Source organism: Bos javanicus, chromosome 12 (assembly GCF_032452875.1).
Source record: "Bos javanicus breed banteng chromosome 12, ARS-OSU_banteng_1.0, whole genome shotgun sequence".
NCBI lineage: Eukaryota > Metazoa > Chordata > Mammalia > Artiodactyla > Bovidae > Bos > Bos javanicus.
The window spans coordinates 25,235,658-25,249,952 of NC_083879.1; the positions used below are offsets into that span (position 1 = coordinate 25,235,658).

At 38.3% G+C, this 14,295-nt stretch overlaps 2 protein-coding genes across 7 annotated transcripts in view; both read left to right on the forward strand.

Moving 5' to 3' along the window:
* Positions 1-8,536, forward strand: part of SPART (spartin) — a 31,809-nt gene extending 23,273 nt beyond the window's left edge. For all 6 annotated transcript variants that reach the window (XM_061434764.1, XM_061434763.1, XM_061434765.1 and 3 more), the window contains one exon: positions 6,876-8,536. In XM_061434764.1, coding sequence (XP_061290748.1) covers positions 6,876-7,149 — 274 coding nt within the window. In that variant the 3' untranslated portion in view covers positions 7,150-8,536. The remainder of the gene's footprint in view (positions 1-6,875) is intronic.
* Positions 8,537-8,624: 88 nt separating this feature from the next.
* The window catches only part of CCDC169 (coiled-coil domain containing 169), a 38,913-nt gene continuing 33,242 nt past the window's right edge, over positions 8,625-14,295 (forward strand). Inside the window, 2 exon segments of the mRNA XM_061434419.1 lie at positions 8,625-9,887; positions 11,678-11,757. Coding sequence (XP_061290403.1) covers positions 9,805-9,887; positions 11,678-11,757 — 163 coding nt within the window. The 5' untranslated portion in view covers positions 8,625-9,804.

A 14,295-nucleotide genomic window follows, 5' to 3' on the forward strand; every position in this document is an offset into this window, starting at 1 on the left:
ATATTTAAAGGCAGGTTGTATTAGATAAGTATATTCTCCATGCCTTTTATGGTTTTGATTCTAATTCAGGACTGTGTTCATTCATTATGAATGACTTACCAATGACCTATATAATTAAATACACTCCTAATTTTTTGAGGTAAATGTATAAGAAAGATTTGTTAATACTTTATTTTTGTCAGTTATATTACTACTTTTGTTATATAGATTTAGGAGCAAGAAGACCTACAGGAATAAGGAAAAAGCAATTGAGTAACTTTAAACCTACTATACCTGATTGCAGTATAGTGTCTGCTAAATAATTCATCACTCTTCTACATAGCTTCTAACTTTCACCTTTAAGTTCCTTTTTTCCACTTTAAATTGTTTAGAGGAAAATAATATAACTTTAGTAAGTTAGGTACATTTTTGTTTCCCCCTCAGTAATATTTTATCTTAGAACATATATTTGTGAAGAATAAGCTTAGTAAAAATATTTTCCTGTAGCAAATTAACTCTTTTAAGATCTAGTATTTAACTGGTTTATTTAGTAAATTTTAATTAAAGTTTCCCTTAAATTTTCACTGGGTGAAGGGACAAATTCAAATCCATTTGAGGTTATCCCCTTTAGCAGATGTCATATTATCCATAAAACTCTATATCACATCTACTCAGGAGTTGTATAGGATCAGTCTTGGTCTTTTCAATATGGTAACTGTACAAATATTTAAATATGGTCATTATGTATTTTGCTTATTTTTTCTTTTCTACTAAATACTCCCAGTTTAACAATTCCATATATAGTATGGTTTCCAGATCTTTCCTTCACGAATGTTCTCAAAATATGGAACCCAGACTTGAATCTAATATTCTAGAGGTATTGTAACCAGATTGAATACAGTGGGGTTGTCTCCCTTGTTTTGGTCATATTTAGCATGTGATAAATATGGAATAGAAGACAAAGGGTATGTCTTTATAGTAGCTGTTACTTTATTGACCCATATCAAACTTGTTTTTCTTAACTGAATTATAATTGCTTTACAATCTGAACCTTTGCCTTATTTTTAGACGGTTGATATTTGTACCTAAATAAAACTTTACATTTATTCTGGCTTAATTGTACTTCGTTGATTTTGATTTTGACTCATCATTAATTCTATCATTTTGGCTTCAGATTTTGATGTGTGCCATGTTAGCCTTACATTTTGAGTTACCTGTAGGTTGAAAGACGTGTCTTTCTTACGTCTTAAGATTTTTTTCCACAGGGTTTTTTTGTGTGTGTGTGTGTGTGTGTGTGGATAAAGTCAAATCACATGCTTACTGTAGCCTTTCTTCCTAATTGATCTTTATCCAAGATTTAATACTTATTGAGACTGGTGGGTCAGCTGTTTACACATCTCCTAACAGTATTGTCTTTTCCCACCTTTCAGTTTTGTCTTACAGATACTTCTTAGGGTGGTTGTCTTCCACACCCATTTCTTAAATATTGGTTTTGTGTATGGTTTTACTCTGTACTCCCTTTTCTGCTCTTTGTGGATATCATATATATATATATATACACACACACACACATCTATGGCCACAATTATCACCTATATCTCAGCAGCTCTTAGATCTATATTTCCTCTTAACTTTTAATCTATAGGCTCATACATCCCAACTGCATACCACTGCACCCATTCAATCCACAGGTTTTTTTTTTTTTAATTGATCCCTTTAGCTCCAGCCTCATTAGCATTACCTTAGAATATATTTTCATCATTTTTCATCCAGCTCAAAACTTGTTTCCTAACTGGTCCTCAGTGTTAAACCCTTACAGTTCACAATGCAACCTGTGATAGATCCTTCTGAAATACAAATTTGGTCATACCGTTCCTACTGATTTCAAGATAAAGTTTAAACTCCTTAGCTTCACCTATAAGGTTGCTTGTAACCCATCTGTGTTTGAGAACTATTAAGAAGCTATTTCTGTTTTAAATATTTAAGGTTAATATTTCTAAGAATAACTTTGAAGGCTGCATGTAAATTGAATTTTAGGCAGATTTATTAGAAAGTTGTGATGAAATTTTGCTATAATGAGTGAAATCTGGAATCACTGCCAGGGTGCTATTTTGCTATATGTTACTGAATGCACTGGAGAAATTCCTGAAAAGTATCATTCAAATTGACATCTGAATCCCATTGACTTATTTAGAACATTCTTTATATTCATTTTTTATTGTTCTTAAATTGGTAGTATTCAGTATGTAAGATGTAATTCAATTAGCTAATTATAGTTAACTTTTTTAAAAGGAAGAATAAAAAATAAGCTTTTTTTTTTTGGCCAGAGATAGGCTTTCTAGGAGTCTTTAACAGTGTAGTTTGAGTCTGAATAAAGAGAAGAACTGAAGAGTTATTAAGGCAAGAGAGGAGAAAGGGATGTCTGCCAGGAATCCTGGCTCCTGGGCATGTTGGGAAGCAGAGGTGATTAGTGAGAAGATATTTAAAAAATAAACACAACTTCTGAAAAACTGTTCTGTAGGGTCTTTAAAAATATATTTAGTCCTATGGAATTTTCAAAGTGCTTTCACATACACATCTCATAAAGGAGAGGAAATTTTATGAGGTACAGAGAGGTGGGGACTTCACCTGGGTCACATGGCTAACTGTTGGCCCATTTGGTATTAGAATCTTCATTTTCTGACTCCCAGTTTAGTAGTTTTCTCCAAACACTAATATGGCCACATTCTTCAGTCATCATGTCACTTGACTGCAGTTAACCCAGGCCTGGAGAGAGAAGCCCTGAGAGGGACCTGCTCAACCAGGAGTTTGGGGCACCCTTCCAGTGCTGAAACTGCCTCCGCCCCTTTCTTCTCATTGAGCCTGAGCCATTGCCACGTGATGACTGTATTTGTGACCGGGGCGTAATTGACTGTGAGAAAGCCCCATGTCTTTTGCAACATCAGCAATTCTGTGGAATTCTGAGGGGTTGCAAAGCAGCAGGGACTGGCAAAAAGCAGTCAGGAGCTTTTCCATTGGGTAACTGTTGTGAAAACCCCAGTCAAGAGTGGTATAGACATAAGGTTTGACAGATTGTAGGCTCTGCTGTGCTCTAACATTGTGAATGGAATATTCAGAAGCATTATAAGATTATTGCATATTTCTAGCACTGAAGTTGAAAAAAAAACAAAAAACATGAATAAACCAGTAGGATCGCAAACCACAGAAGGCCAGACTGATACTAATAGAGGACTTGTTAATTTGGAGATCTGATCCAGTGTAAGAAAAAATGTCCAGATACTGGTCACAAAGCATCTAGGAAACTTCAGAATGTTCTGGAAAAAAAGACTGTAGAATTTTGCCTCTTTGTTCTTGTTTGTTGTTTAAGCAGTCCTCTATTTGGGGAAACCTATTGACAGGAAAAGATTTTAAAGCCTGGTACTTAGAAAAAGGTAAAGAGTAAAAGTAGAATAAGGTTTAGTGTCCTTGTATACGCCTCAAGTTGTATTTTCTTATGGAAATGGTATTAAACACCATCAATTGTATTGATTATGGTCAGAAGTAACTGCTTTGTGTGATGTTTTACAATTTCCCCAGTCCTTTGCTCTACTTGAGAACCCAGGAAGCTCTTAGATGGCTAGGGCAGGGCTTACTTATTTTATTCATTCAACAAATATTAGGTATTAGGCACTGTTCTAAGTACTTAAGATACATTAATGAACAAAGCAAAGAGATCCTTTTATAATGGGGTTTATATTCTAGTGAGACAAAGAAGCAAAACAAAAACAGTGGGGGTTTTTGCTTTGGTGTTTAGAAAGTTGTTCTGTAGTTGTCAGTTCAGTCGCTCAGTCATGTCCGACTCTTTGTGACTGTAGCATGCCAGTTTTCCCTTTCCATCACCAGCTTCCAGAGCTTGCTCAAACTCCTGTTCATTGAGTTGGTGATGCCATCCAGCCATTTCATTCTCTGTCATCCCCTTTTCCTACCTGCAATCTTTTGCAGCATCAGGGTCTTTTCCAGTGAGTCAGTTCCATAGAAGAAACAGGCATTAAGTTAGAGAAGAAAGAGCTGTTAAGGGAGGATTGATTGGCTGTGGGATGAGGCAATTAAAATAGGTTAAATGCTAAGAGGATTATACCTGACTTGAAGGTGAGGCAGTTAGCCATGTGGATACCTGTGGTGAGAGTAGTCTTAAGTGGATACCAGCCAGTACGAAGGTCATAGGGCCACTACATGTGTGCTTGGTGGGTTCAAAGAACAGCAGGAAGGCCATTGAGTCTGCAGTAGTGTGGAGTGGAGTGAGAGAGAAAGTTGTAGAATCTCTGTTTAGAGACAAACTCAGATTCCAGTAGTTTGAAAGGCTTAACTAGAGTCTAAGTTAGAACTCAAAACCATTTATAGTGACCTATAGTTGTAAGACCGGGAGCTGACTGTGGCTCACATCATGAATTCCTTATTGCCAAATTCAGACTTAAATTGAAGAAGGTAGGGAAAACCACTAGACCATTCAGGTATGACCTAAATCAAATCCCTTATGATTATACAGTGGAAGTGAGAAATAGATTTAAGGGACTAGATCTAATAGAGTGCCTGAAGAACTATGGACAGAGGTTTGTGACATTGTATAAGAGACAGGGATCAAGACCATTCGATGAAAAAGAAATGCAAAAAAGCAAAATGGCTGTCTGAAGAGGCCTTACAAATAGCTGTGAAAAGAAGAGAAGCGAAAAGCAAAGGAGAAAAGGAAAGATACACCCATCTGAATGCAGAGTTCCAAAGAATAGCAAGGAGAGATAAGAAAGCTTTCTTCAGCTATCAATGCAAGGAAATAGAGGAAAACAACAGAATGGGAAAGACTAGAGATCTCTTCAAGAAAATTAGAGATACCAAAGGAACATTTCATGCAAAGATGGGCTCGATAAAGGACAGAAATGGTATGGACCTAACAGAAGCAGAAGATATTAAGAAGAGGTGGCCAGAATACACAGAAGAACTGTACAAAAAAGATCTTCATGACCCAGATAATCACGATGGTGTGATCACTGACCTAGAGCCAGACATCCTGGAATGTGAAGTCAAGTGAGCCTTAGAAAGCATCACTACGAACAAAGCTAGTGGAGGTGATGGAATTCCAGCTGAGCTCTTTCAAATCCTGAAAGATGATGCTGTGAAAGTGCTGCACTCAACATGCCAGCAAATTTGGAAAACTCAGCAGTGGCCACAGGACTGGAAAAGGTCAGTTTTTATTCCAATCCCAAAGAAAGGCAATGCCAAAGAATGCTCAAACTACCACACAATTGCACTCATCTCACACACTAGTAAAGTAATGCTCAAAATTCTCCAAGTCAGGCTTCAGCAATACGTGAACCGTGAACTTCCAGATGTTCAAGCTGGTGTTAGAAAAGGCAGAGGAACCAGAGATCAAATTGCCAACATCCACTGGATCATGGAAAAAGCAAGAGAGTTCCAGAAAAACATCTATTTCTGCTTTATTGACTATGCCAAAGCCTTTGACTGTGTGGATCACAATAAACTGTGGAAAATTCTGAAAGAGATGGGAATGCCAGACCACCTGACCTGCCTCTTGAGAAACCTATATGCAGGTCAGGAAGCAACAGTTAGAACTGGACATGGAACAACAGATTGGTTCCAAATAGGAAAAGGAGTTCGTCAAGGCTGTATATTGTCACCCTGTTTATTTAACTTATATGCAGAGTACATCATGAGAAACACTGGGCTGGAAGAGGCTGGAAGAAGCATAAGCTGGAATCAAGATTTCCGGGAGAAATATCAATAACCTCAGATATGGAGATGACACCACCCTTATGGCAGAAAGTGAAGAGGAACTAAAAAGCCTCCTGATGAAAGTGAAAGTGGAGAGTGAAAAAGTTGGCTTAAAGCTCCAACACTCAGAAAATGAAGATCATGGCATCTGGTCCCATTACTTCATGGCAGATAGATGGGGAAACCGTGTCAGACTTTATTTTTTTGGGCTCCAAAATCACTGCAGATGGTGATTGTAGCCATGAAATTAAAAGACTCCTTGGAAGAAAAGTTATGACCAACCCAGATAGCTTATTCAAAAGCAGAGACATTACTTTGCCAACAAAGTCCGTCTAGTCAAGGCTATGGTTTTTCCAGTGGTCACGTATGGATGTGAGAGTTGGACCGTGAAGAAAGCTGAACACTGAAGAATTGATGCTTTTGAACTGTGGTGTTGGAGAAGACTCTTGAGAGTCCCTTGGACTGCAAGGAGATCCAACCAGTCCATTCTAAAGGAGATCAGCCCTGGGATTTCTTTGGAAGGAATGATGCTAAAGCTGAAACTCCAATACTTTGGCCACCTCATGCAAAGAGTTGACTCATTGGGAAAGACTCTGATGCTGGGAGGGATTGGGGGCAGTAGGAGAAGGGGACGGCAGAGGATGAGATGGCTGGATGGCATCACTGACTCGATGGACATGAGTTTGGGTAAACTCCGGGAGTTGGTGATGGACAGTGAGGCCTGGCGAGCTGCGATTCATGCGGTCGCAAAGAGTCGGACACGACTGAGCGACTGAACTGATAGTTGTTTCAGTTAAAATTCTCTCATATTTCCAGAAAAAGACAAAACAGGAAATAATGACTGATTAACAACCTTTATTAAAATTTACACTCAGCATAAACAGTCTTCATTGCATTAATCTCAGCCTCAGTTTATTTTCGTAGTATTTTTACTGAAGGAGAAAATAGAGTGTGTGCACAGTGTGATTTTATTCTTTACTGTGTTTTATGTTATTCATTAAATTGAAACATAATCTTTGATTTTGCTTCTAAGGATAACATACTAATCATGTGAGCTATTTAACACTAAAATTCAGAAAACTTTGATTTGTATTTGTAATTTTGTTGTGCTTTCTCTAATCTTTCTTTTAAAGATATGGGCATACTGCAGGAGAAGCTACACACAACGCAGTAGATTCTGCCATCAATGTTGGTGTAACTGCCTATAATATTGACAACATTGGCATCAAAGCAATGGTGAAGAAAACTGCAAAACAAACAGGACACACACTGCTTGAGGACTATAAAATCATTGATAATTCTAAGGGGGAAAATCCAGGAGGAGGAGCAAGTGCAAACCTGAAAGGGGAGAAAGATGAGCAGAAAGAGGGGCCGGAGAAGAACGGGGCAAAGAAGAAAGATAAGTGATGGAAGTGCTATGCATTGCCTATACCAAAGCCTTATAGACGGATGCAATTTTGTTAAATAGGCTAATGTGATAATCCTCACAGGTTAACCAGGATTTTTAAAATGTATTCATTCCTACAAAGTGACTATTTCATAAGCTTTATGTCATGTATTCTACTTCTGTGAAAAAGAATCAGTATTCTTGCATCTGATCTTTAGAAATATAGTTAACATTCTCTGTGAATTTATTTTTTTCTAAATGTGGCTAAAATATTTTTGCAGTTAAGACTAATAATAGATGTGCTATAAACCTCATTAAACCTAATGTTAAACTATTTTTGTATTTGCTGTCTTTCAGAAAGTGAAGTAGGAAATCATTATATTATATTCACATATACATAAAATTGGCACTTAGTAACCTTAGTTCTATGTGTACTGGGAAGGAATGACTTAAAATGTTGTTTCCTCTTTTTGCACTAATTGTGGACTTTTTTTTAGGGTGCTTGTCAGAATTGTCAGTATGTAAGCTAAACAAAAACTGTGATCCTAAATGAAAAGAATTCTTGCATAACATTTAAAAGACTTTTTCAAAACAAGGAATAGACTAATCATGAAAATTAAAATGAGTTTCTATAAAAATTATTTGGTAGTTTATCTCTTTGTTAGTAAATGGGACAGTCTTTTTGATTTTAAATGATTACAAACAGATTTTTAAGTCTTCTAGAATTAAGTCTTCTAGATTTATACTGTTACTGATCTATTAGGAGCCTAGGAAATTTCGGACTGTGGTTGGTATTGTAACAATACAAAGTGATTATTATCAGTTCAGTTGGACAAAAATGTAATCACTTCTACTGTAAGTTTTTCCAAAAGGCTAAAATTTAGTGAAAACTAAAATATAAACAGTTGAGTTAATGTACGGTAAATAATTTTTATTTTGGGATTCAGTCGTTAAAATTGTATATACCAAAAAGCCAATGAATTAAATTATTAGAAAGATTTTATTCATAATTCAGGTAAAGAATGTGAAGACTTTAGGCATTTATCCATCGTGAATGGCATAATGGTGTCCACTTTGGCAGAAGACAGGATATTCACAGACCTGTAAGCTACAAACATGTTATAAAAATAGCTAATGGCATTTTACTTTTGTTTCTTGATTTTAAAAAATTTGGCATTGGTTTTCATACTATAGTCCTTTCTGATATTTCTGAATGTCCAATTGCTATTTACTTTATTAGACTTTATTTGAAGCTAAAGAGTGCACTTTGTGAATAAACTGTCTTTGATTTACTTGGCCTCAGATGTATTCATGGGCTTGTATTTCAGGAACACAGAATCAGAGCCTTTTCCTAGGGCCAAGGATAATGTTCTAGTTGAAATGGAAATAAAGTCGAATTAGTAAATAGCCTTCAGTCAGTCTCTGCCTTATTTAAGAAATGGAATGACAATTAATGGAGCCTGGAGTTTAAAAAATTATCTTAGAGCACAGGTCAGCAACAGAAACCTACTTGTCCCTTTCACTTCATTCTACTCTGTTCACTTGTTTGTGGGTTGCTGTTTCAGATCAACAGCAGTTTTTAAATTAAGGCTTTTGAACTAAAACCACACTGATGACAGTATTCAGTCTGTAACTGTGGAAGTGGGGTGGAAATTAAAGTGCTGGGAGTTGCAAACTGAAGGGTGAAGAAAGATTGACAGTGGAAGGATTACCTTTTTAGTCAGTCAGTAGACAGGTTGTGACTAGTAAGTCTGGGTGAAGCAAGGGGAAAAGTGGATGGTGTCACACCCAAGATGGCGTATCAGAGGAGTGGGTTCTTACATGAAGATGGAAGCGTGTAGTGATGCTGGAAGCAGCATTAGAGGCAGAGAGCATTTCTGACTCTCCTGACCCAAAGGAGCAGGAGTTCTATAGACAAACTAGAGAATAAACCCATCAGTTCTTAGATTTTGACATTTCAAAAGCTATGATTTATGTGTGAATCAGATTTGGGAAAATATGTGACGATCTCTCTAACATCCAGCTCACTCTCACCCCACCTCCCCAGTCTATGAGAGAACTAAGAACAGTGGCTAAGGACCAGAAGGGGAGCCACCAAGACAGAACAGACACTGGTGAGTGTCTGAGAGGTGACCAGCACCTCGCTCCCCACAACCTGCCTCAGGTTGGGCACAGAAGTTAGGAGTACTAAATTTGCCATACCATGTGATATTGACATCCTGTGAGGAGAGTTCTTTTGCACTTTTCAGTTAAACTAGATTCTTTGAAGCCAGTGCACGTACTTGGTATCTTACACATCACTTTGTACAAAATAAGCCTTCAATTGTATTTAATTGAATTGATGCCTCACAATGCTGCCAATTATCTTTGGCCCACAACCCAGGATTGTTCTTTTGGACACTAAACACCCTATCCGTCTAACATGCCACTACGTCACGTTCTGTTTAAACAATTCAATTCGAAACTTCCAGTACTGGCCCTCTAACACCTGTGAACCACTGAGAGACCCAGCCTGACGGCGCCGCCCTGTGACGTTACAAGGAGCCTGGCCGAGAGCGAGGCCGTTCCCCCGACAACGGCTGTGAGATCTTCCCCTCACCCGGCTTCTGAGTGTCCCCTCAGGTCTAGTGTCAGCTGTGTGAGGGGAGGGCGTGGGTGGCCTCTGAACTGACGCTATGTTGGAAGGAAGAGGCGACAACTTCAACTATGTGAGCACCGACCGTCTTAAATTGGAGTTACAGGAAGAAATGCACCTGAAGTGAGTTGGGGACCAGCGCGCACTCCCGCCGGGTGTGGGGGTCACGGCCACGCCGCCAACGCGAAGGCCGGCGTCTGGGGGGTGGGGGGGTCCAGGGCTCAAGGTCGAAGCCCCTGAGGCCGATGTGACAGCTGCAGGGTCACTGATATCCGGGCAGAGCTGGTGACATCTGAAAGCAGTATAGATTCATTGACCTGGTACATTTGGTGTTACAAAGAGGCAGGTTTTGAACTGCCTTCAAGATCAAGTCAAATGGAGTGTACTATGTGCATATGCTCTAATGCTAAAATGTGTGTGTGCACTTTTGATGTTCCAGTAGGTTCAGGTTTTCTGTTTCAATTGCCAGACATTTTGTTCAGTTATTATACTGCTGTTTTATCCCTTTGCTGCTGCTAAGTCGATTCAGTCGTGTGCGACTCTGTGCGACCCCATAGATGGCAGCCCACCAGGCTCCCTCATCCCTGGAATTCTCCAGGCAAGAATACTGGAGTGGGTTGCCATTTCTTTCTCCAACGCATGAAAGTAAAAGGTGAAAGTGAAGTTGCTCAGTCGTGTCTGACTCTTAGCGACCCCACGGACTGCAGCCTACCAGGCTCCTCCGTCCATGAGATTTTCCAAGCAAGAGTACTGGAGTGGGGTGCCATTGCCTGCTCCGTTCATCCCTTTAGAAGCACTTAAGAATTGGTGACATTTTGTAAAAATGAAGCCCCTCCTATATATATACTTCTTAAAATTCTCCATATAAGCATTCTTACTAAAACTTTGGAACATTTTAAGCAGTTTTTGTTTTGTTTTGTTTTTTAAGGTTCCCCTGTCCCCACCAGTAGGCCACAGGAGGGTAGACCCGCCTGTGTGGAAGCAGTGGTCTTTATAGCTTCCTTTGCTTTCCACTGTTAACAGGTCCAAACACACTCTTTTAGTTGCTCAGTCAATTCTTGGTCTGACAATAAGCTGTAAGCCCTCTGAGGACAGGTTCTGTAGTCCCTGAAACAGTAGAGTATAGGTACCAGTACTTTAGAGGAATCCTGTACAAATTCAAATCCCAGCACTCTTCACTCAGCAACTACATGATCTTGGGCAAGTTAATGAACCTCTAAGCTGCTGTATTCTCAAATCTAAGACTGTAGTAGAAATGTTTATCTCACACATCATGTGGTTGTTACCAGGACTAAATGAAATGTTTGTAACACTCAGCATTGGCTTGTGATAAACATTCAGTGGAAGTTGGCTGCTGCATATTGCTCTTCTTATTTGGGTATATCTTCAGCACTTATCACAATGCCTCTAACATAATAGGCATTCAAAAATATGTACTGAATAAATGATTCTATTATATTTTGAGAACTACTATGCTTATTGATGTCCTAAATAGATTATCTCTGTAGTGTTACATATGTATTTTTTTTTTAGTGCTTCTTTTTTTCTGTTTATATCAGGTTGCCAGTTGTTACCTGTTGTCCTAGCTATTCTTTCTATAGTAATTTGCAGCTCATTTGTTGGGCTTTGAGAAAGCAGATAACCAAAAACTGTCAGACTTTTTGGGGTCAACTTTAAGAATAAAGAGTGTTAAGTGGTTACATGGAGAGCTTTGAGCTTTAGTGCATTTGAGTGTCCTTCTGGACCCAGGTTATCAGAAGCCTGTGTTTTTTTCTTGATTCCTTGTTCTCGACCAGACCATCAGTGAGTGATATTTCATAGTATGGTGTTTCTGAAGTAGTGAGTTACCATGTGTTATTCTTTTCATATTATTTTTAATTGAATCATAATCAACTAAATGTGTTCAGTAATAGCGATATAGTGCAACTCTCAGTGCTTAAAATAAGACACAAGATTGCAGAACTGGAAACCAAACTCAATACTGATGATGAAGGTATATAAGTAAATATTTTTATGTGTGACTCCTAGATAGTTACTGTTCATTGTACTATGATATCTATAGTACATTACATATTTGGAATAATAGTGCCCAAATTTTAGTCTTGCTTTTTGGCAGCATTAATAATAATTTAATATAGAGGCTTTAAAAATTGATTTTTGGAATGTCAAACCTGTTATTTTATAATTATTTATCAACTTATGATTTCAAAATGTTCATTCTTCAATTAGAAGAACCTTTGTTATGTGAAATCAATTCATTATTGATAAATAAAATATTTTTATTATATATAAATAAATATATAAATATATTATTTATAAAGTAAATATTTAATAAAATATTAATAATATTGATAAAGTTATTGAATAGACAATATCTGATATTAAGATTTATTACAATATATTAATGTTTAATTATATTAATAATTTCATATTTATTTAAATAAATAATTATCACAAAGTTTTCTACATAATTTGAGTAATAACTTTTATACCTTAACTGCTAAAGTTGAAGTATAACCTTAAAATCCTTATCTAGGTTTTGACTATTTGTGTTGAAAGAATGGGGAAGGGGCAGGTGAGTGTTGCACTCACACGGCACACCTAACACACAGGCATCCATATGTCCTTAAAATTTGTAATGTATATAAGTTGTTAATTTGTTACACGAATATTGATTGAGATCCTGCCATATGTCAACACTTTGAATGGAGGACCTTTCTTTTCCCTTTTCTAAAGAGGTTCACTGACTATTGGGAGGAAGTGTCAAATTAAAATATGAACATGACAAGTAATGTAAATTCTGCATAAGGAGAAATGGCACCTCAGGTAAGGGCAACCTAACACAACCTGCATGAGGGAAGGGGCAGTCTTGAACTGAATGCTAGAGAACAGTAGGAGCTTATTAGGGTTATGGGGCTGGGCTTTGGTTCTTAAACCAGCTCTTGCTGTTCCATTCTATTGGGGAAGCTGTAAACAGAATGGATTAGCAGCCATATGACAAATACAATGCTACTTTTCATAATGCCTAATGCTCTCTTAGAGCTTGATTGGAGAACACTACTTTATCTCAAGGCTGAAGTAGCTTCCTCTGCTTCCCTATCTATATCCTTAATGAAACCGGCTCCATGAGTGCAGACTGTTGAGTACACTTACTGAGTATTTGCACTGTTAAGGCTGGCTGGACTTTCCTCGTCCAGCTAATTATAGACAAAACAGGTCATGCTCACAGGTACACACACAATGCAATAACTTTGGTCACTGGTAAAATGTACGCCCAACAAGTTGTATTACCAACAGCTCTTCTCACGGGGAAGAGCTGGTTTGTGGGTATAAAGAGAAAAGGTAAAATGATAGGTGAGAAAGTTCTTTCCTCAGTGGGCTAAGCTAAAGCCTAAGATGGAAGGTGGAAACCTTTATGCCTTCTTCAGCATCAACTAAGGCCAGCAGAGGTGACTATTATTATCCCCATTTATGGAAAAATGAAGTTCAGGAATTTAAGTCGCCTGCTAAGATCACATAGCCAGGGAGCAGCAGAACCATGACTTTATCCTAAATCACCTATCTACCACTACCACCATTACCATGATGACTGCTGTCTCCCTGGTCAGTGCTCAACAGTTCTGGTTATCTCCTGTTGCACAGCCAATCACCCTGTGATCTAGGGGCCTAAATAACATCTTTCTCACAGCCTGTGGATTGACTTTCTTCATCTAGGATGTTCCTAATTCGGGTCTCTTATGTGATTGCAGTCAGATGTAGTCTGGCACTCAGTCATCTGTAAGTTCAGTGGGGTTAGACATTCCCAGATGATTCACTCACATGGCTGGCATCTCATCCTGGGTGTTGGTTGGGAGCCCAGCTGGGACGGCCCATCAGAAGTGCCTGCTTTTGGCTATGTAGCTTTTGCTTCTCATAACATGGTACCTGGGTTCCAAGAGGCTGTACCCAAAAGCAAGCATACTAAAAGGAGCAAGGACAGAAACTGCCAGGCTAGGTAAGGGCTACTCCCGAAACTGACAGTGTCATTTCCACTGTGTTCTATTCGTCAAAACAATCATAGATTTGAGAGGATGGAGAAAATCTACTTGTCAAGGTCACATTGCACAAGGTCAGGTGAGATGAGATAGATTCTTGCAGTCATCTTTGGAAAATTCAGTCTGCCATAGGGAGCATTAAATATGTCTTTTGAGAACTCTGAAGTAACTGATGAAGACAGAACATAGATTGTGATGAGAACATGGCAGGAGATGAGATTAAGGTTTATGAAGAAGAGGAAGAATAATCTTTAATATGATGCTGATGTATTTTTATTTATCCTGAAGAAGTAGAGTGAAGTGAAAGTTGCGTCCAACTCTTTGCGACCCCATGGAATTCTCCAGGCCGGAATACTGGAGTGGATAACCTATCCCTTCTCCAGCGGATCTTCCCGACCCAGAGATTAAACCCAGGTCTCCCACATTCCAGGTGAATTCTTTACCAACTGAGCTATGAGGAAAGCCCTTTTATCCTGAAGGCAATGGGATGATTAAAG